The sequence below is a fragment of the Strigops habroptila genome, chromosome 17 (genome assembly GCF_004027225.2).
Source record: "Strigops habroptila isolate Jane chromosome 17, bStrHab1.2.pri, whole genome shotgun sequence".
Taxonomy (NCBI): domain Eukaryota; kingdom Metazoa; phylum Chordata; class Aves; order Psittaciformes; family Psittacidae; genus Strigops; species Strigops habroptila.
In genome coordinates, this window is record NC_044293.2 from 364508 (window position 1) to 385337 (window position 20830).

Sequence of the window (20830 nt, forward strand, 5' to 3'; positions counted from 1 at the left end):
ACCAGCCCGCCCCCCTCCCCTTTTTCCCAAGGAAAAGAAAAAGCTGTTTTTGTGTGTCTGCTCACCCAGCCCGCACTGTACAAAAGGAAGCGGATTTGCAGCAAGACACATGAGATGACCCCCTGACCCCGAGCCGCTGAAAAGTCCTCAATGGCATAAATACCAGATAATCAATCACATACCAGGAGGGCCGGTCCCCCTGCCCTCGCCCCCGCCGCCGGGTTTATGAGAGATGCACTGTAAACGGACACCGGCTCCTGGCGGGAGGCCCCTCTTGGCATTCCTGCGCCGGACCAGGAGACCCCAGCCGCCTCCTCGCCTGCGCTTATGCCTGTTCTATAAAGCCCCACGAGCATCCTCCAGCTCGCCACAGAGCACGATGGCCGGAGTGCAGTTTCCTTCCTGCTCCGGAGCAAAACGAGGAGCAAAGGGGTCTGAGAGGCATTGCTCTGTGCTCCAGAGGGATGGCCAAGGTCTTCCAAGCCTCTGCAGGCAGGCACGTGGCCAGCACCAAGGCAAACCAGGGAGAAGCCTGCTCCATCTATAGAAAGCTTTGCTTTTTTGCGGGGCTCGCTTGCTATCTGAAGCCTTCATAGCTCTAGCAGTGACTGTACCAGGCTGGTTTCCCCTACAGGGTCTCTGACCAGCATCACAAATGTGAGTGGAGAAGGGCAGTCACATCCCCCCATGCTCCAGGGGCAACAATGGACGTTCAAACTTTCAAGGGAGGGAAGAGGAAAAGAAAATGCTGAGATACTGCCCTGGTCCAGTTAAATGGGGAGCACTTGGCAACTAAATTTGATAATGCTTTTGTCCATGGGTCAGAGGTTAAATATGTTCACACTAATCCCCTTCATCTAGAATTAAAGGACAAGAAAGATTTCTCCATAGCTTAGCGAAAGGGCTTTTCTCATCGCGCTTTAAATAGTATTTGCACAGGAAAATTACAGGCTGGCCATTGGCCGCCACTTGCGGCTGCGGCTCTGCCACGTTCCTGCCTCCCTGCTTGGCGCTGGTGAATCCACACGAAGCCCGACCTCACTGCGCTTCCCCGTGAGCACACCTTGCAGCGCGGGGAATCATCGTGGCCGTGGTTTGGGAGGCAGGGAGATTCCCAGTGTCAGGAATGCACGCCAGGACTCAGATTTCAAGCGCTGTCACAGGACATTACTGTCAGACAAAGGGGCTCTGTGCTGGACCCCCAGCACCCACCACCCTGAGACCCTGCAGAAGTTGGGGCTGGCAGCAGGCATCGAGGTGGCAGGGGCAACCCAGTGGACATGGCACTGCTGCTGGGACCATCAGTTACACTCCTGAATGATGAAGGCTTCCAATGGGCACAAGTCACAAACCTGCAGAGGTGTCTCTGGTAGCAGCTACCCTGGCCCCAAATCCAATTTTCCCAGCTTGGTCAAGGATTCCCGCTGGGCACTGCCAGTGTTTGGAGGTGCCTGGAACCAAGTCTTTGCACCCTCCATGTGCGATGGTGAACCAGGTTTGTTTCCTAAGCTCAGGAGCCACGGTTTGAACCAGCACAAATTTTCTCCACTCCAGTGCATCACAGGCGCTCAGCATCCTCTATAGGAACCATGATCCTTGCACCAAAACCAAATCTCATCTCAGCCCTGTGCTTGCTGCTTGCAGCCTCCAACAGAAGCATTAGCGGATGGTAGCACACTGGGGGAGTGCACAGGCTCTCTGCAGCACTTCCATACCTGAGCATCCACAATCCACACTCAAATCCAGCAGAAAATCCACAAAGCATGGTCTGGGCATCACTGTGCAGCATTGCCTGCGCTTGTGCTCCCTCCCCCAGCCGGGACCACAGAACCGAGGCGAGCACGGGAGGGATAATTACCTCTAAGCGTACTTAATACTACAGTGCATTAGCGCTGGCTATGGAGAAAAATGCTATCCCGTGTATTTCCCCCAGAAGCCCCATCGAGCTGTGCTCTGGAAACTCCCCCGAGTCCCGTGAAACAGTAATAGAAAGTCACAGGCAGCACGGGAAAATGCCGGGTTGGTTTCAGCAAGGAAGTGACCAGGCTGTCCGTGGCCAAGCACTGCTCCAATGGAGCCATGGGAGAGGATGCGGTGAGACGAGTCAGGAACCACATCTCCCAAACCCGAGTCACCCAGAGCAGGGACACCCCCAGCTGCTGGCAGAGGAGCACCCCGGCAGAGAGCCATGGCTCACAGCGCCATGCTAAGTGTAAGGCAAACAGAATTTATGCTTCAACGTAATTTATGTCTCATGTCACCCAACTTCCATGTCACGTTCCACTGGCTCAAAATCCTTAATTTCCAATATTGAGAAAACCAGTGCAATGTATGTCAATTGCATCACTGGTGTTTTTAGGTGGGTACCATTTGGAGGCAGAGAAAGCAAAGCAACATCGCGCAAATATGTAATGAATTGGACTAAATGTCCATTTGCCAATAACAGAGATGGGGCGTGCTCGTGTGACGGCGCAGCTCCAGCACAGTACCCCCATCTCCTCCAGGTTCCCAAGCATCCCCTTGCAAACCCAAGCCCACAACAGGGTGGGTGGGATGCTCTTCCACTGGAAAACACATTCAAATGTAATAATGAAAATAAAATCAGTGCACCACCTCAGTGTGCATTTAGAACAGGAGCAGAAATTGCTTTCGGGGCAAAAAGTGGTTAAAGCCCTGCCAAGGCAGAGAGGAAGGCTGAGCGTCCTGAGGCTTTCCACAGGACCTAATGCAATGCATCCCACCGACACCACTGCTTCCTCACCAGAGTTCTTGCTCTCGTGAGCCGGGTTTTTCTCTCTTTGTACCTCTGCTTCTACTGCATGACTGTTTTGAATCTCTAAAATAATGTGACAAGTTAATGATGGCACAATTATCTAAATGTTTAACAGACATGTTATCTAAGTGAATCGGATTGAGATTCCATCCTGCTGACAATAAACATCAATGGGAGAGCAGAAAGTGATAGGCAAATTATCGCCAACCCTGCAATTTCAATGCTATTAAATTTGGAGGAATAACAGCCCTGAGGCCTGTAAACTCTGAATAAAATAGACCCTTGTGTTTGGCCAACTATTAAATCAAAACGCTACCAACATCCCAGAAAAAAAAAAAAAATGGGGAGGGGGGAAAGGGGGAAAGATTTATAGCTTTTCAATTTTCAGTTACATGTTGGTTCTATTAACTCTTTTCTGATGCCTGTGTCCCGGTGCCGGCATCACCGGGCAGGGGATCCAAGGGATGCGGGCAGGGGATGCCGAAGGCTCCCGCGCATCCTCTGTGGAGCAGCCAGGGGCACGCTGACCCCACAAATCAAAGAGTCAACTACACACAGAAGAACAAGCTCTCGATACTGGGTGTCAAGCATGCCCATGTGCAGCGAGTCGGGAGCAGAGCCGCGCTGGCCCGCTGATCGCCCCGCGCACATACTCGCCTGCATTAAGTGCCTTGGCACACGAGAGGAAACTCCAGACGAGTCACCTCTGATATTTATAAAGGCCGGCGCCAAGCCCAAACCCATTAGCACCAGCACGGGCCTGTGAGCATCCCTGCGGCGCTGGCCGGGGTTTCTCAGGATGCCTCCCCAGCGCATTTCGTTTTTTCCTCTACATTTTAGGAGAAGGGTAAGGAATTTTCCATGCTTCCCCCCACAGCATGGCACTGAGCGTGCGCTGCTGGAAGATGAGCCAAAACAGTCTGCTTTTCCTATTGCTGCGGGACAGGGGCCAAGGACAGCGAACGCCCGGAGAGGGCGTCTCAGCCCCAAGCCGGTGGGGCTGGAACAGGCACAGCAGCTCCAGGATTGCACATAGAGACTCTTCGTTTGTTCTGTCTTATTCTTTTTACTGTGCCTCAGAAAGCAGGGCAGAGGTTTTCTGCTGTAAGAGACGGGTGGTGGTTGATGCAGCACATGTACAACAGGCTGCCTTCACATCTTGCACGACCGTTCAGAGGAGCAATAAGGGCAGTAGGAAAAAAATAAGCGTAATAAAGGGGGTCCTGGGTCCTATATCCTTACTGCTCACCCGAGAAACAGCCCCGCTGCCAAGAAGAGACCCTGAGAACACTTCATCCCGGCTACGCTTGCAGAAAAGCTCAGCAGCGACCGGTGCCGTATCCTCCCCTGAACACCATGTGCCTGAGCCACGTGTGTGCATTCAGGCAGCCTGTATCAGATACAGCCCGCTCAGCTTTTGATGCCATCTTTGAGGGAATCTATCTGTATCTCTAGCAAAAAGGGCTACTTTTTTCTGTGGAAGGGTGGAAGGTCTTTTGCCAACGATCCTGTCGCTAAGGGCAAAGGGAGGACACCCAAAAAACACCCGTTCTGGCAAATGCCGTTATTTGGAAACAGGGTTAATTATAGCAGTGGCAGGGGAGGGATGCTTTCTGTGCCAGGGTAGGGCCCTCTGCATGCCACCCGAGGAGAGGAAGCGATTCATTTCGGCTGCCCTGGCCACCCAGCCCTGCTCTGCCACGTAACCGAGCTGAGCTGCCGTTTCCAGCTGGAGGCAGCGACGATAAACCAGCTCTGCTCGGGTCACCGTGTCCCCCGTGCTCTGCTTCCCCATCGCCCTTTGAGCTTTGGCATGGTCCAGCCTCAGGTTCCAGCAACCGAAGGGGCTTTAATCTCTGCAATAGTGGCAAGGTCAGTAGCAAAGCGATGCGGCTGCTCCACATCTGCGGGATGTTTTTGGGTGCTGGCACTGTTAAAGAGCTGTTCAACAGCCGGGCTCCCACCGGCCACCCTGGGATGCTCAACAGGTCTGGGAAGTTCACGGGAATGGGAAGCTGTGTGCTCAGCTGCCTGTAAGTTCCTGCCTGGGCTTGGTCACTGGCTCCTGAGCAGAGTCAGCCTGTTCAGTTTGCCACTGCCCCATTACAAGCCTTTTCCTCCTCCTCACCCTACAGTACACACGGTTCTTCAAAAGACCCTGAGCCACAAAGCCGGCCTCCAGCCGCACGACACTGGATAATAAGGAGGGCAATTACTTTACAATTTATGAACTGGTGTCAGGCCAGCACCGCTCCCAGATCGGATGACAGCCGGAGCTATTCCCGCCCGTTGACGCAGCACTTTGCATCGCTGGTGGGTCCTCCAGCCCCCGGCCGGGCTCCCCGTGCCAGCCCAGTCACCGAACCACCACTGTTAGTGGCATTTGTCAGGGTGTTCAGCGCTGAAAGATGAGCCTGTGCTCAGTTAAACCACTCTCGATATAGCCTGAGAAGGTGCGGGTGCTTTCCTGCTCCAGCCTGTTTTGGGGAGGTTGAACAGCTCCACATGGGACTGCCTGGCCACGAACTCTGCTGTGCCCCACAGCAAACCCTTCCAGGGCAAGGCGGCCTTTGCAAGGTGCATAAAGAGCTCCTTGTGCTCCCTGATGGCGAAGGGCTGGGAAGCGCAATAGCAGGAACGTGGCAGAAGCAAACTGCCAAGAGCCATTTGGAAAGGGACGGGGTTTTGCTCGTGGAGGCAACAAATTACCCCGTGTTTGCTGCGCCATTGTTTCCCACGTGCATGCACTAATGCTGAGCAATAAACACAATGGTGCTGTGTGAACCGGTGCCTCATACCCATGTTTTAGTGGAAGAGGAGCTGGGAGCACAGGACAAAGAGCTTTCCTGTGCACAGCAGGGTCCAGCCGTCCCCAAACCCCAGTCCTTGGGTCCTACAAGTGGCTGCACACCCACTGCCCAGCCCTATCACCTGCAGACACTTGCAGCCATGTTCATAACACACACCTCATGGCAGCGCCACGAAACCTCACCAGATGCAACACATTTGTTCCTAACAACGCGCTGGAAAACAGCAACAGACCTATGGGCACAGGCTGGGATTTACAAATGATTTGTAACTCATCACGCGTAGGCTCCCAAGCAGTCAAACACTCCTAACAAGAGTATTTATCCCTTGGGAAGTTTCTCTTAAACCTGAGTGGTGGCCACATGCTGTGATGCTGGTGGAATTTTGACGCATGTGACTTAAGAAACCCAGGGGGACCATTATGTGGTGCAAGGATGCTCGGTTCAACCCCAGAGATGGGTTGTGCTCCTCCTTCCACCAACAGCACCGGCACGAGCTCAGCAAAACCAGACAAAACACAGCCAGCAGCAAACACCCAAACCCAAAAGGCTCCCCCAAAGGGGGAGGTTTCCCCAACAAATGCCACACACAGATTTCAGTGCAAGTACAAGCCCATTTCCCATTAAGAGTTCGGCAGAGAACGCAGCCAACTTACCTTAACCAAATGAAAGGCAAGAAATGGAGCTGAGCACATCAGAAGTGGGAACCACAAACGGTTGAGCTCTCCATTGGGCAAAGGGTTCCAAAGGCAGCCTAAACATTAAACTTGAGCCTAAGCAAAGAATTGAAAAGGAAGGCCACGTACCGGTGTGTGTCTGCCTGTGCGTCTCCAGGGCATCTTCCTTCGAGAACTGGGCACCGCACTGATCGCAGACCAGGGCTTTGGCACCCGCTGGGGAGAGAAAGGGGAGAGGAGGTTACTCAAAGGAGGTGGCTGCGGCCACCAGCACCGCTACAGCCGCAGGACCTGTGCAGTGGAGGGGCCTTACATCTTATATCCCCTGCACGGCCACTGAGAGCAGCGCTGTGCTTAACCCCATGGTCCCATTCCTTGCACGTAACAGCACAACGCACAATGTAGACTTGCCTGTCAGGAAGACATTACAATTATTATCATTTTTAAATCATTAAACATCAATGTGTTTAACTAACATTGTAACCCATCTAATTGCAACTGGTTTCCTGCCCCTTCCCATTGCAGCCGCTGCTGCTGGTACCGGATGGTGGTACCCGAGGACACATCTGGTCAGAGATGTGGCTGGAACGGTGCGATTGAGCGAGAAGCTCGGAAGCACCATCAGAGAGAGGTGTGGTAGGGGGGGAATTCTCAGAAAATCTCTATCAACATGTGCTGCTAGTTCAGGCGAGGAAAAAACAGGATGCCCAGCAGCAGATAAGTAACTTCCAGATAAAAACAGATTAACGATACACGCCGCGTCCGAAGCACCACTGTGGGACAAAGCCGTGGGCTTGTTCCTTAGATTTCGAGGTTTGATTCATCTGCTGTGAGGAGCTGAGCGTGATAGAGCAGCCTCTGAGGTGGGGGCACTGCTCCACGGCATGCCATGCCACCCATTTCCAGGGGTCCACGCTGCATCTCCCATCCCCTTCCTGTCCCCCCTGCCCCACCGTTGGGGTGGGATTCAGAGAAGGGTGCACAGAAAAGGCGACAGAGAGAGAGGCAGGTATCATGAGATGCATTAAAAAGAGAATTCCTTCGCCTTTAAATTGTCTCGGTAACGGCTGGCTCGCAGGCAGAAATATTTGGCAGCGGTGAAATTAAAAGTGATAAATTTTCTCGCCAAGTGCTGATCGATAATAGAGGTCTCATCTGTTAATCAATATGACAGTCTGCCTGTTTACTGTGCATATGTTGTTCGCCGCCGCCCTCGCCGTGATGTCAAGTTTGCATTCAAAACAACCCGGGTATGCACGGGCCGCATAGCCACTCAAGAAGGGACAAGCACAACAAAAAGGGCTGTGGGGCATCGCGGAGAGGATGGTGGGGCAGCTCCTGCATGTGCTGCTGGGTGAGGGGATGCTCTCAGGGATGTGGGGTGCTGTTGGGATGTGGGTGCTGCCAGTGGGTCCCTGCCTTCACCCACAGCAGGGAGAGGAGCGTGGCCGCAAATGGCACTGAGACCTCCCGGGACAGTGAGGGGCCAGGGATCGATGGGGCAGTGGCCGCGGGCTGCCCTCCCCTCGGCACGGGCGATGCGCAGCCAGCAGTTGCCAAGGCAATGACTCTCCATCGCCACTCCACGCTCCCAGCCCCACCGCGGCAAAGCGTGATCCAGGAGGATGCGGCAACGCGCCGCAGCAACAGGTCTTCCCCAGGCAGTGCATCCCACTGCCCGACCCACCCGCGGTGCAGGGGGTCCTGTGCTTGTCCATGGGCTGGGACATGCGGGGGTCTGGCTGAACATGGGGTTTGCTACTGCTCCCCCCACTTCTACATGGGGTGAGGGGGGAGCACACGCATGCTGGTGCCCCCCAAGAGCCATGCAGCTGAAGGGGCAGCAGGAGCCCATGGAGGCACAGCAAGGGAAGGGGAAGGCGGCCAGCATCTGGCCAGGGGGTGGTGGGGAAGGAGGAGGAGGGGGGGACAGGAAAAATTCCTGGCGAGGAAAAAATAAACAGGGCGAGCGGCGGGAGGAGCTGGGCGCGCTCACTTACGTAAGGAAGCACAGTGTGTACCAAAACAGCAGACCCAAAAAAAGCCGGAGCTGTCAGAACAATGAGTACAGACGCGGGGCATTTTACAGCAGGCGCTGCCGTACAGTTTTATTTACAGTACCTCTTATCAGCGCGGGAACAGCACGCCGCCTGCCAATTTCCAAAGGCCAGGACTGTGTGTTCTTTCCCTCAAGTAGATGTGTACTCCAGGCGGGGGAATTTTTTTCTCTCTCTCTTTTTTTTTCTCATCAGCAAAACAAAAACTGATACGGAGCCAGGATTCCTGTAATGTACACACGCTCAGGAGCGGGGGGAGTACAGGAGGAGGAGGAGGAGGGAGGGCGGCGATTGAATATGTAAATAGTTCAAGGTTAATTTTACTATGTGAGTCACCGGGAAAAATGTCATCCAACATCTGAGCTTATTATAACAGGGCTCAGAAAAAAACCACCACGGCTCGATGTTTGTTATTAAAGGGAGCAGGACATGTTGGAAAGCAGCACATCCACAGCCCGTGTCAGGGCTTTCTTCTCCCCCCTCCTTGCGCTTCTCCAAACGACACCCACCGAAGCCATTAGCCCTCCAAATGTAAGCACACATTCAGGGAGGGTATTTTTAGCGAGCGCCTCATATCGCCTACAGTATATAGATATCTCTGGATGATCTCCCCGACGGGACGGAACGGGACTCCGCGTGCTGCCAAGTATCGGCTGCGTTCCGGCGCGAGCCTCGCGGTTGGCACCAGCCCCCCGCGTACATTTATATCCGTGCGAGAAAATTTATAGCTTGCGCCTAATAAAGGTCCCTGCGTGCGCGAGGAGCCGCGATGTGCGGAGTCATCGCGCAAGGTCGGTGCTGCCGGGACCACAGTGCCCCCGGTGCAGCGATTCCGAGGGGCAGCCCTAGCCTGAGTTAATACACCCTAAAAGAAAGGCAAAGGAGCAGCCCAGCGCCATTGGGGCTTAAGGCAGCGTTCAGAAATGGGATGGACACCCAAAGGGGCCACAATAAGCATCCCCATGAGTTGAGCTGGGCACCAGCTGCAGCCCCCTCCCCTTGATCTGAGCTGAGCTGGATCTGAGGACAGAGCTCTTCCAGTTTTAGCCACTATCATCCCAACAGTTCCTCCCAACACCCATTCACTTTAATTACTTTATTGGGTACCAGAAACAGGCTCTCCAGTTTTAGCACTTTAGATGGTAGGAAGTAGTAAAACATCCCAAAACCAGCCACAAACACCACTCCTTCACCTGCCTGCCTCTGCTGCTGCCTGGCCCCTAACTGGGGGGCTGCAGCCCCTCAATGGCCCCAGTTTCTCAGTCCTCTCCCAGCCAAGAAGCACAGCAGAGGGGCCAGGCACAGCCAACACCTCCTGCCCCTTCCCATCTCAATCCACCATGTGCTAAACCACTGAATTCCCATGCCCATGCCCCCATCCCTGGCGGTGACATCAACTTCCATGGGGCTGGAAGCCAAGAGGCTGCAGGGAGGGGGGCCCCTAAAATATGAACTGTAGCCCAGGAGAAAACAAGAGAAAAGGAAAAAGAGTTGCTGGGAGCATCCCCTGGAGGAGGAGGAGAAAGATGGGTAAAGGAGGAGGAAGATGGGAAACAGGTGAGGAGGGTGGTGCTTGCTCCTTCCCCACCGTGCTTGCAGCACACTGGTACTATGCCATATCTATTCCCCTCCCTCCCCCAGCACAGGGGATTGACAAAAATTTGGGATTATATATTATTAACAGGCTGTAATTGGCGAGAAGGGGGGGGGGGGAATATGGATTAAAAAAAAATTGCCAAGTAAATTTATGCACTGTCGTCGCTTTACTACCTAATTAATTCAGTAATTTCAAAAACAATTTTATTTATGTTCCATTTACCACATCAAAAGTGCAAAGAAAAAAAAGCACGAAACCACAGTGATGCTAAAATAATACCTCAAGGCATCTATTTTTAATCAGCGAAAGGAAAAAAAGGGGGGGAAGAAGCAGCGGCGTGCCCGGTGCGTGTGCAATCTCTGCCGGGCAGACCCCCAACCCGGGCACGGCGCAGCCAAGCCCTCCGCCAGCGCCTTCCTGCCTGCCCAAAACAGCGCTCCTCAAAAAAACACAAATCCATAATGGCCTGAGGCTCCTCTCCAATCTATTTTCTGCTCAGCTGGTTTTAAATGAAGTTATTATGAGTCATTAAAACACCCGCAAGCCTGTGGAAGTCAGCCAATTACAATTTTAAATTTAGCCTGTTCTCTACCCCATTCTCTTGTTTTCTTCTTTTGCCCACATCAAGCTGCTTTTTGATTTTTATTATTGCTGTTATTATTATTATTATCATTTCCCTTCTCCCCTGTTTCACCCGAGTGCAAGAGACAGCCGTGAAAATCTCTGCACAAATAACATGTACCGGAGAAACCCAAGAAGGGCCAGAAAAGGACGGAGCTGTGGAGTAGGTTTGGATTTAGGAGGCAAAGAGCTTTACCTCCTCTTCTCCCAGAGTGCCATTAAAAGGCAATAATTGGATACAGGAAAAGGAGCAAGGCACAGGCTTCAGGAGGTCTGAGGGACTCCAGAGCCGAGCCTGATGCCCAGCTAAGCCAGCAGATAGGATGAGCCCAGGCGTGCCACCACTTCGCCATCACCCCCTGCCTTCCTCCCCTGCATCAGGGAGGGACCTGCGGGTCTTGGCGGTTCTCCTGGCCAAGCACCACAAGCATCACCCGAATGCATCCGAACCACAGGCAGCTCTAATGAGAAGGATGCTCCAAGCAGCATTTCGTGGATCGACAAGGCTTGGGAAAGCACCTGGAATGATGGAGTGGGGGCTTGGGGTGGATGACGGGGGACCACCAGCAACACCACCACCAAACCTCTGCCAGCGAGCCCCACTGACCCCATGCCACATTGCAATGGGTGGAGCAGGGGGCATTTCCACATATAGATACAGAAAAGCATCCTGATTCTGAGCCGAGGAGCCATAAGGGGCTGGTTCTCACATCATTCCCCCCTCTCCTTTGCTGCTCCCTCCTCTCGGTGGGGAAAAGATGACAAACCCCCTCCAAAGCCCCGGCAGCCCAGCGCGGCGAGCGAGCAAGCACGGCGCGTACTGCACAGCCCATAAAACTCCAAACAGCCTCCAGACACTCCTGCAATCGTCCTCCATCAAAACACTTTGTCTTGCATACAGAAATGCGGCGGGGCGCCGCGCGGAATACCAAATCAGCCCGTGACGGTGCGGGGAGGCGGCTCCTTGGCAACCGGGGGGGGCTCCGCAGCCGCGCGCTCGACAGGAAACAAAATCTGTCAAGCCTGTTGGGCAAATGATAAACATTAGTGGTATTAAAGGAAAAAAAAACATGCCACAAAAGCCGCATAAATGGCTGGTGAGCGCGCGGGGAGGGATGCGCAGGGGTGGTCAGGGATGGGGGGCTCTCACCCCCGATGTACCCAAGGAGAGGGGGGTCTCTGGCATCGCGACCTCGGGGGAAGTTTGGGAAGTTTCCCCCAGCCAGCAGAAAGCTGGGCAGTGATGGCCATGCACGTTTAGTGGTAACAAGGCAGACGGATGCCCCTAGGGTGGGTTTGGTACGAGGGGTCCTGGCTCCCCATGCCAAACCCAGCAGTAACAAGGGGCAGCCGAGAGGGGGGAGCAGGGAGAGGCGGCGGTGGGTGAAAAATCGATGTATTTCATCAGGTAAGGGCTGCGGGGGGGAGCGAGCCACTGGCTCTGAGCCAGCGCCTGGGTCCAGGAACCCAGCCAAAACAGGAGCTCAAAAGCAAACCATATTCTTCTGGTCTCAGCTCAGGCTCTCGAGGCAGAGAGGATGGGGAGGGAGGGAGGGGAGGGGGGGGAGAGAAATGTATTTTTCATCAGCCAGTGTATAATTTATAAACAGCATTAAACAGTTTTTGTTTTCTTTCTTCCTCTCCCCCGTGTGCGCGGCTTGGCCGGCAGTCAAGCCTGCATTAATTTCTGCTGTGGGTACAGTGTGTTCTTGGATGCACATCTGCGGATGATCATAAACGCGGGAACGCTGGCAGAACATCCAGACCTGCCGGCAGGCCGCTGACATCACCCGGGACCGAGAGCGGGACGCCGGCCAGCCGCGGCGGGGGGGACGCCTGCCCCGGAGCCGCCGCCGGCCGGGGCAAGGGGCCCGAGCTGCCATCGCCCCACCGGCACCATGGGGGAGAGGGGTGGCGGTGGGGTGAGCTCGCTCCCCGCAGCGCTCTCCTGCAGCCCCTCCTGAGGGCATGGGATGAACTGAGCACATTTGGGCGCAGAGAGAAGCCCTTGGCCGGCCGGGCAGGGGGCTGCGGGTGTGCTGCCTGCACGCTGCCCACCTGCATCCCTGTGCGCTGTTGGTGCCTGCCCCCATTCATAGGGATGCCACGGCAGCCATCTCCATGGCAGATGTTTCTGATGGATGAAGAGGCAAAGCAAGGGGGGGGCAAGGCAGAAACCTGCCTTCCTTCCTCCCTATCCTGGGGAGTAAACCCTACTCAGCGCAGGTGGGGTGGTGACTGGCACCCCGGGATGCCAGCAAGTGCATCACCGAGCATCTGCTTTGGAGAAGCGAGTAGTGGCACCAGGACCAGCCTCCCTGGGTCAAATCAAAGGCACTTCTCAACCACACCACCAACAAGCCGGGTTTCCACCTTCACTTCCCTGTTGATTCATTTTACTGGGAGAGGGGCAACTTAACATTGCCTTTACCAGTTTGAGAGCGCAGGGCTGCAGGCACCGGCAGCACGTAGGGAAAGGCTTTGCCGGCATTAAAGGCTTTCCGTTTACGCTTCCTACTGGAGTGTAAACATTCAGCCGAGTATTTACTTCGCACCTGCAAGGCCACAGTGATAACACCACCAAGCGCCCACCGTGTCGTGGGGGCACCACAGCCCCCCAAGGGCTGGTCTCCAGTCTGCTCCCCAATTTAAATGCTTCTTTACCATCAGATTTCTCCCATAAACACTTGCCAACCTCTCCTAAACACAGCATTTGCTGCCTTTGGCACAGAGGGTTGCTAGAGGGGAGGGTTACTGAGGGGGCACAAGCCATCACCACGGGGTGATCTCCCAGTTAAACACACTGTCCATGGGCACCTTTAGAGTGCTGCTGTGCCAAAAACAAGCCCTCGTGCTGCCGCTCCTGCACAACCCCGCTTCATCCCGGGCTGGCGGAGGGGGGAGGCGAGTGGAGAGGTGCAAAGGTCTCCTGCTTTAATAAATAACAGCGCTGGAATCCGCGGCGGCTGTTTGTGAGCCCTCCCCACCCCCAGCCTGCCGGACCGGCAGAAATCATAACAACGAAAGCCCCGATGAACGCTGCGGCTGCGGCGCTTGGCTCCGCGCTCACTGTACATACTGTACCCACAAAGCTGGCCGCCTGCCAGCACGGGCCACGAGCCAACGCCACCATAACAAACATGAGCCGCGTGCGCCAGCACGGGGGGGGACCAGCATCCCGGGAACCAGCAATGGGGGGGGACCAGCATTCTGCACCCCAGTGCTGGGGGGGGGACCAGCAATGGGGGGGACGAGCATCCTGCACCCCAGTGCCGGGGGGGGGAACAGCAATGGGGGGGTACCAGCATCCTGCACTCCAGTGCAGGGGGGGACCAGCATCCCGCACCCCAGCACTGAGGGGTGGGACCAGCATCCCACACCCCAGTGCCGGGGGGGACCAGCATCTTGGGGACCAGCACTGGGAGGTGGGACCAGCATCCCAGAGACCAGCCCCAGTAACCTGCTGCTGCCTGCAGGCCTCCCAAAGAGCTGGTGTCCATCCCAAAAAGTGCTGGGGTGGAGATGGGGCCAGGGCCAGCTCCAGCGCCCTGAAAAGCAGAAGGCAACCCCTATCCAGAAGGGACATGGAGAGGGAAGGCAGCCTCATGCCACTCCCTTTGGTACGGGTGAGGCATGTCTCTGCCCTGTGGCCCTCGCTGCAGACAAAGGGCAGTGGGGTAAAAAGGGATATGAAATTAGGGGAAAAAAATAAGTAAAAATCCATTAAAAATGTAAAATACAATCTAGCTTCCTTGCAAAGCCACCTGCAAGCACAGCTTTGGCTGCAGTACCTGCACCCCAATGATTTGCCCTCAAAGGAGTGGGATAAGGGCTCACACCTACATTTAAGCAGAGAGTCCTGTGGCCACCTGCTCTTCTTCATGTTAACCCCTCTCTGTACAAGTGGCCAAGTGCCCAAACATTGGCCTCCATTGACTTGCCAAGCACAAGTCTTCCCACCAGCACAGTGTTCCAGCCCTTCCCTATCTATTTAATTAAAGGGCCTGCATCATGTGAACCTGCTAGTTAGATTCATTAGGCAGAGGATGCCTAATTCCGCAGCAGTTCTGCTAATGGAAGTGCGGCAGGTGCCTGTCTGCAAGGAGCGCGGCGCTGGGACGCACGTGGAGGGGATGCTCATGGAACAAGTGGGGCTGGACCAACAATACATGCAGCTGCATGCATGTACAGGTTGTTATTCCGAGCTGCTCAGCCCAGAAAATATTTCCCCAATTAAGGAGTTGAAAACAAATTCCAAAAAAGAAAAATTAAATCCATCAAATTACTGGGCACTGGAGGACAAGGCTGCAACGTGATGCCCTGGGAAGGGCACAGCCGGCACTGCACGCTTCTCCTCCAGACAGGATGTGTGCGCCCGGCAGGCGCAGCACTTCGGGGTGGGCACGGAGACTATCCCCCCACCTCCATCCCACCCATGCGACCCCATCCTGACCCACCTGAGTGAGCCAGTAAGTGCATTCGCAGCCGCAAGCTGTCGAGGAACCGCTTCCCGCACAGCTCGCATCCATACGTCTTCATCCCGCTGTGCAGCTTCCTGGGGGACAAGAGAGAGGGGTTAGTCTTCCTGTGTGTGGGGAAAGCTCATCCAAAACAACTTCATGCACCCCACACATTGCCCTGCATTGGTCCTAGTTTGAGGAGCCCTGCAGGAAGGGCATAGATGGAAGGTCCTGCATGACTCCCCACTGGCAAGGTTGCCTTCTCCTGTTTAGTGATTGTCATCATAACTATAGTTGCAGTCTTTAAATAAACCTGATGAATCTGAAATCGGGAGTTAATGCAAAGTATATGTTGGCAAACTCCCCCCCAGGCACCGAGTGCTTCTGAAAAAGGTACTGTACTCCAAAAAAATAAGAATAAAAAAAGATTTTAAGAGGTTGTTTGTATGCATTTGTAAGTGAATCCCAATTTCCATCCAAATTCAGCATGACACAACTCACAAGCAGAAACCTTAACCACCAGCTCACAAACAGGAAACATGCCACTCACCATTTCCTGGCACTACGAGGTACAGACTGAGCTACGCCTGGGCGGCCTTGCGCAACCTCCCAACTGCATCACCCATCCTGCATCATGCCAAGGGCTGAGCATCCCCTGCACCTGGGTACCCATCACTGCATCTCCCCACCACCATATGCAGTGGGTGCTGGGCTTGGCCACAGCAGCCAGACCCCACACTACTTCCCTCTCTTTGCTGTGAGGATGCTGATGCTCCATCTTTAGATATCAAACAACCACAGCATGTTGGAGCTCTCAGTGAACTGAAATAACCTGTAATGGGGCAGCGCTTGCACAGACCTGGGCAGGGCGTTACCCAAGTCGACAATGACCAACCAACCAAGCTCCACCTCGCTCCCCGAGCCATCACTGCCACCCAAGGGTGGCCCCTCTCCCTGACCCGTTCCTTTCTCCCAAGCATCACTCCCCTCTAAACCACCACTCCAAGAGTGCAGAGGGATACGCAGCACCCGAACGGTGCTCATTGCTTTATTTTACCACGTCAGTGGCGATAAATGGACACTTCAGAAAAGCAACGTGGCCCTGCGCTCGATGGCAGCATTGACAAGAAGCTCCCCGGTCCCAGATGCCTCCATCCAGTGCGCTGGCTGCTCCAGCAGCCACACCTCGGCGGCTGCGAGCCGCTCGCGCCGGGCGCACGTGCAGAGTTTCAAAATCGGATGCTGTAAACAGAGAAGTATTTGTATGTGTTTGAGGAGCAACACAGAAAATTGCTGCGTGCCGACCTCTGATAGCATCCAACATTTATCATCGCCCTGCAGTGAGACGAGTGTATTTTTATTGCCTTGTTGCCAAAGACAAAACAGAAACGCTCTTGTCCAAGGGTGGATGCTGAGCGGGAGGGCTCAGGCCGTGCAGGGCTGCAAGGACCTTCCGTGCACCACCTGGCCCAGGGGGAGATTTACCTCATGTGAGCTTTATTTCCCCCCCTCCAAGTGTGAGCTTTACTGGTGTGAAGCCACTGCTGCTCCAAGCCCTAGCAGGATCATCTCTTGCAACTGCAGAGAGCCTGGAGCCCCAAACCTTCCCCTGCTCTGGGCTGTGCAGGCTCCAATTCCCTTGCAACCATGTCCCTGTGCAAAGCAGCCAGCCCTGTGTCCCACCCAGCCATACCGCTTTCCAGGGATGCTGAGCAGCAGTGTGGGAAGTGCCGGACCATGGGAGGAGACCCCATGATGTTCGGCAGCGAAGTAGAAAGGGAGCAGGAAGGAAAAGAGCAGAAGTCAGTTTCAACTCTCAACTTTGCTGTATAATGTAATTATTAATCAGGCTTGTCCTGAATTCACTGTGTCATAGCGGAGGATTAAGAGTCATGCACGAATTCAGGCCAAGAAGGTTTACAATCCAAAGGATTTATCTGCCTTGCAAAAATAAATAAACCACCAGCCTCCTGACAGACTGGTGCTGCCAGCAAGTCAGCTCAAGGAGTGACAACCTCCTCCGTTTGCATGTTTAATTAGGGATATGCCTGTCACGCTCCCCTGGCTCGGGCTGAGCTCGCTCTTGCACTTAGCGCCGGGTTTAAACCACTTTGCTGGGAAGGGCGCAGCATCCCCGTGCCAGCGCCTGCCTCTTGGAGCCTGGAAGGGCTTTCAGTGAATTAAAGTGTAATCAGTTAATTAGTGCAAGGGAAACATGGAGGTTTGGAGGTTTTTTACACTGAGTCTCAAAAAACAAGGGCAGAAACAAAAAGGCAAGTCTCCTTTCTCTGCATAGCCCAAGCCTACAGAAATAACAGCCAAAGCAACCTTGCTCCCATCATGGATCCCCAAAAGCCGGGTAAACCTGAGACCACCTTCCCATGGGCAGCCATTCATCTTCCATGTCCATGGTGAGATGGACAACAGCATAGCCCAAGCCAGGGCATGCGGGTAGACCTTCTCTCCCACCTTCCCCACCATGGAGAGGGGAAACACAAGAGCGGGGTGCCCGCAATCCACACGTGCCATCCCCTTCCCCGAGCCGTGTCACCTCCTCATTGTCTTAACACACCGGGTGCTCGACGAGTAATTTATTTGCAATATCTCTATCAACAGATTTCAGTGGCAACAAAAGTTTTCCGTTCAGTGCCTGCCTGCAGGACGATCTTATCGCTCACCATCTTGCACGGTCCCTTTCAACAAGGTCTTAAAGCACTTTATCTGCTCGGTTTCCCGGTAGCAAAATATGATTGAAACGTTCTATTTCTGCTCGCTGGATTAAGGAGATGTTGCAAAACTGCACAAAAACCTGGCAGATGTAAGCAAGGTATTACAGCTGCTTGGGCTGTTAAGATCTGAGGGGAAAGATCAATATGTGCTTCTAAAGTTGTGCCTCCAGAAAGGGGGGCACGGGGGGAGTTGACGGTGTTAAAATACATCACAGCTCCGCAAGGCTGCCCAGAGTCGAGCGCAAACAGATAAACTACATTTTATATTCCAACCCGATGCTGAAGTTATGCTCCACATACTCTCCTGCTCACAGGTCCCTGTGAGCACATCAGCTGAGGAGATGCCAGCGGGATGGAGAGCAGCAGCATCGGGGAAAGCACCTTTCCCCCTGTAATCCCACTCAACACAATGCTCAAGGTGCACAGAGACGTGAAGGTGGCCAATTCCCCCAGGGCACAAGACATTCCTGGGGGATGCTCCAGCACAGAGTGGCAAGGATGCCCAGGAATCCCAGGGCTGGAACTGACCCAAGCGAGCAAGCCCTGGTGCGGGGGTTTGGCAAAGGACTGTCCAGGCAGGACACAAAGTGGTGCTGGGGCAATGCCCTCTCCCCACCCAGCGCCGGCAAACAAAAGCCAGGCGGGAGGCTGGCCCCTCGCAAGCTGCCAGTAATTAAAAAGGCCTGTAAATGCCCCGCAAGAAGCACTTCAAAGGGACAGCAACTCCAGCGAGGCCGCGCCGTGTAAAAATTATGAGTTTTCCCCACAGGGTGCTTTGTGTGAAGGGCTGGGATCGGTGTCAAACGCTGCTGCCTGCTCCTGGGGGACGTGGGGGCTCGGTGGAGCATCCAGGGGCTGCACCGGTACCCAAAGACCCTGCACACAGCTCACCACCACTTCCACCAAGATCCAGCATCCAAAGACCTTCTGCTATTTCTAAGAGCCTACCAGTGCCTGGCCCCTCCCTGACACCCCTTTTGGGAAGCCGGTAGGAGACCTCCTGTCCTCCCCTCCCCACCTTCTGCGCCAAACAAGATGCATGGCTTTTGGCCGTTTGATTACTTTTAAGTGTATATTTTCCCCCTCAAACAGAGTGAATACAATGGTTAGGAAATTTGACAGAAAACTATTCCGAGCCATTTATTGCCTTAATGCGCACCTTTGTCCAACAGGCAGTTTTGACAGGAGCGATAAATTCCAAATTTATGTCAACAGAGCATATGTTGAACACCTCATTTCTGAGCGAAAGCGGCATGCTGCCCCATAAATCACCCTTCTGTTTGAAATGAAAGTAGATTATGGGCCCGTGTTATTGAGCAGTTAGAGCCATAGTCGTATAAATCAGAACTTTTAACTCCAGGCGATCCGTTCTGCAATTAACTAAAGGGCACTTTGTCATCTCCGGGCTGGGGCGCAGCTTGGCAGGGCAGCCAGCTACTGGGGAGAGGCACAAATCCCCTCCTCACCAAGGAAAGGCTCCACAGTGGCTGGGCTGTGCTCCATACCTGTTGGAGCAGGGAACCCTGAAGAGAAGCCCAGAGCAGGGTGTGCTGCTACGACGTGCCTGGCCTCAGGACACCGGTGCCAAGGGGCTTTGGTGGTTTGCACATCTCTGCCTGCATCCCTACCGGTCCGCATTTTGGCAGCCAGCTCAAGCTCAAGCACAGCAGGGGAATCATGAGGCTGGTGCATCATAACAAAACAGCAGAGTCCCAGCAAGTTACAAGCAAGACAAAAACACACATTAGTGCAACATCAAGAGTCCTGCACTGACTCAAAAGTGAAAGGCACAGACAGAAACGTGCCCTCGTGAATTCTGCAGTGCATCCTGCATCTCGTTTGCACCTCCCAATGCCCATGCAACAGGTAAAGACCCTCGCCCCGCTGCGCTTCCTTCTGTCCCATTGTGCTTCCCAGGGATATGGAGCTGGAGGATGCAGCCACAGGGGCTCAGCCCCACGTGTCGATGTGGGGTGCGAGGGGCTGCAGCAGGCAAGGGGCAGGTTACTGTCTGCGGGAGCAGCAGCAGCAGGACTATAAAAAGATTCAGACACTAAGTATTTCCTTTCCTATAAAATATTCATTGCTGTGCACGAGAGCCAGGGAGCAGAAACCTCAAGCGGTTCTAACTTTGTGCTGTGGCAATAACAGAGTTTTATAGGAGCCTTCTGATTTTTATACCGGGCTGTAACAGTGGTGCCCTGGCGGGAGGGATGGCTGCTGCTGGTGCATCCCCATCACTGTGCGCACAGTGCACAGCACTGGACACCCAGATCGGGACCAGCAGCTTTGCATCCCCAGTGCAAGTGGGTTAAGTAGTTCCCCCAAAACCTCCCTACTGCCTGATTTCCACCCTGCGCCTCCCTCACCCAGGTAGATCGATATGAAAATCAATTCATCCCCTGATCTATTTTATCAAGATAGAGGCGGTGGTGCCACATCTCATTTGCAGCAGGGATCTCGCGGAAAGCCAAGGTCAGCGGGCAGCGAGCTGCCTGCAAAACCACCCCGTACACCCTCCGATATGAGCTGTACATCCGTGCTGGGGGAGGTAACGTTTCCCCTGACACTACTATTCACGACACCGGCTGACAGTGGCCCAGCCACGGGATGCGGCGCTGGGGCCACTCGGCTCCTGCACGGTCACCGCTCTGCCCTCGCTCCCAGCCGGAGGATTAAAATAGCAGGAGAGCTATTAAGGGCATGGGGAAGGGGGAAGGGAGCCGAGACCTTCCTTTCGCTTTAATAAATTACGAAGGAGAAAAAAAAATAAATAAATAAAGCCTGCCCTCAACCCGCCACTGCTGCTAAAAACAAATATGAAATAAATCTCACAGGGGCTGGAAATAAAAATTTTACTATTTCTGAAGGCTTTTTTTTTTAAGAAGGGGGTGGAGGGCAGAGCTATCAATAGAGCGCACTGGAACGCCCTGCCCGTACCGTATTTATATTTACCATGAGCTAATTTATGAGCCCGAACCAGATGCTGTGGCGTGACATCATTTCAGCACGATGCCAACACTGCTTCCCCTTTGCAAAAGGGCTGAAGATCCCTCCTGGTCTGCCTCACCTTGCAGAGAAACCAAGCAACAAACACCACCAGCATGAC

General features: G+C 54.1%; 1 protein-coding gene across 3 annotated transcripts in view; it reads right to left on the reverse strand.

Moving 5' to 3' along the window:
* The window catches only part of ZBTB16 (zinc finger and BTB domain containing 16), a 56800-nt gene that overhangs the window by 13443 nt on the left and 22527 nt on the right, over window positions 1–20830 (reverse strand). For 2 of the 3 annotated variants that reach the window (XM_030505660.1, XM_030505661.1), the window contains exons 3-4: window positions 14990–15087; window positions 6387–6473 (exon numbers count right to left, since the gene is read on the reverse strand). In XM_030505660.1, coding sequence (XP_030361520.1) covers window positions 6387–6473; window positions 14990–15087 — 185 coding nt within the window. Of the gene's footprint in view, window positions 1–6386; window positions 6474–10176; window positions 11556–14989; window positions 15088–20830 lie in introns of those variants that run through there. The other variant, XM_030505662.1, reaches the window with a different exon arrangement.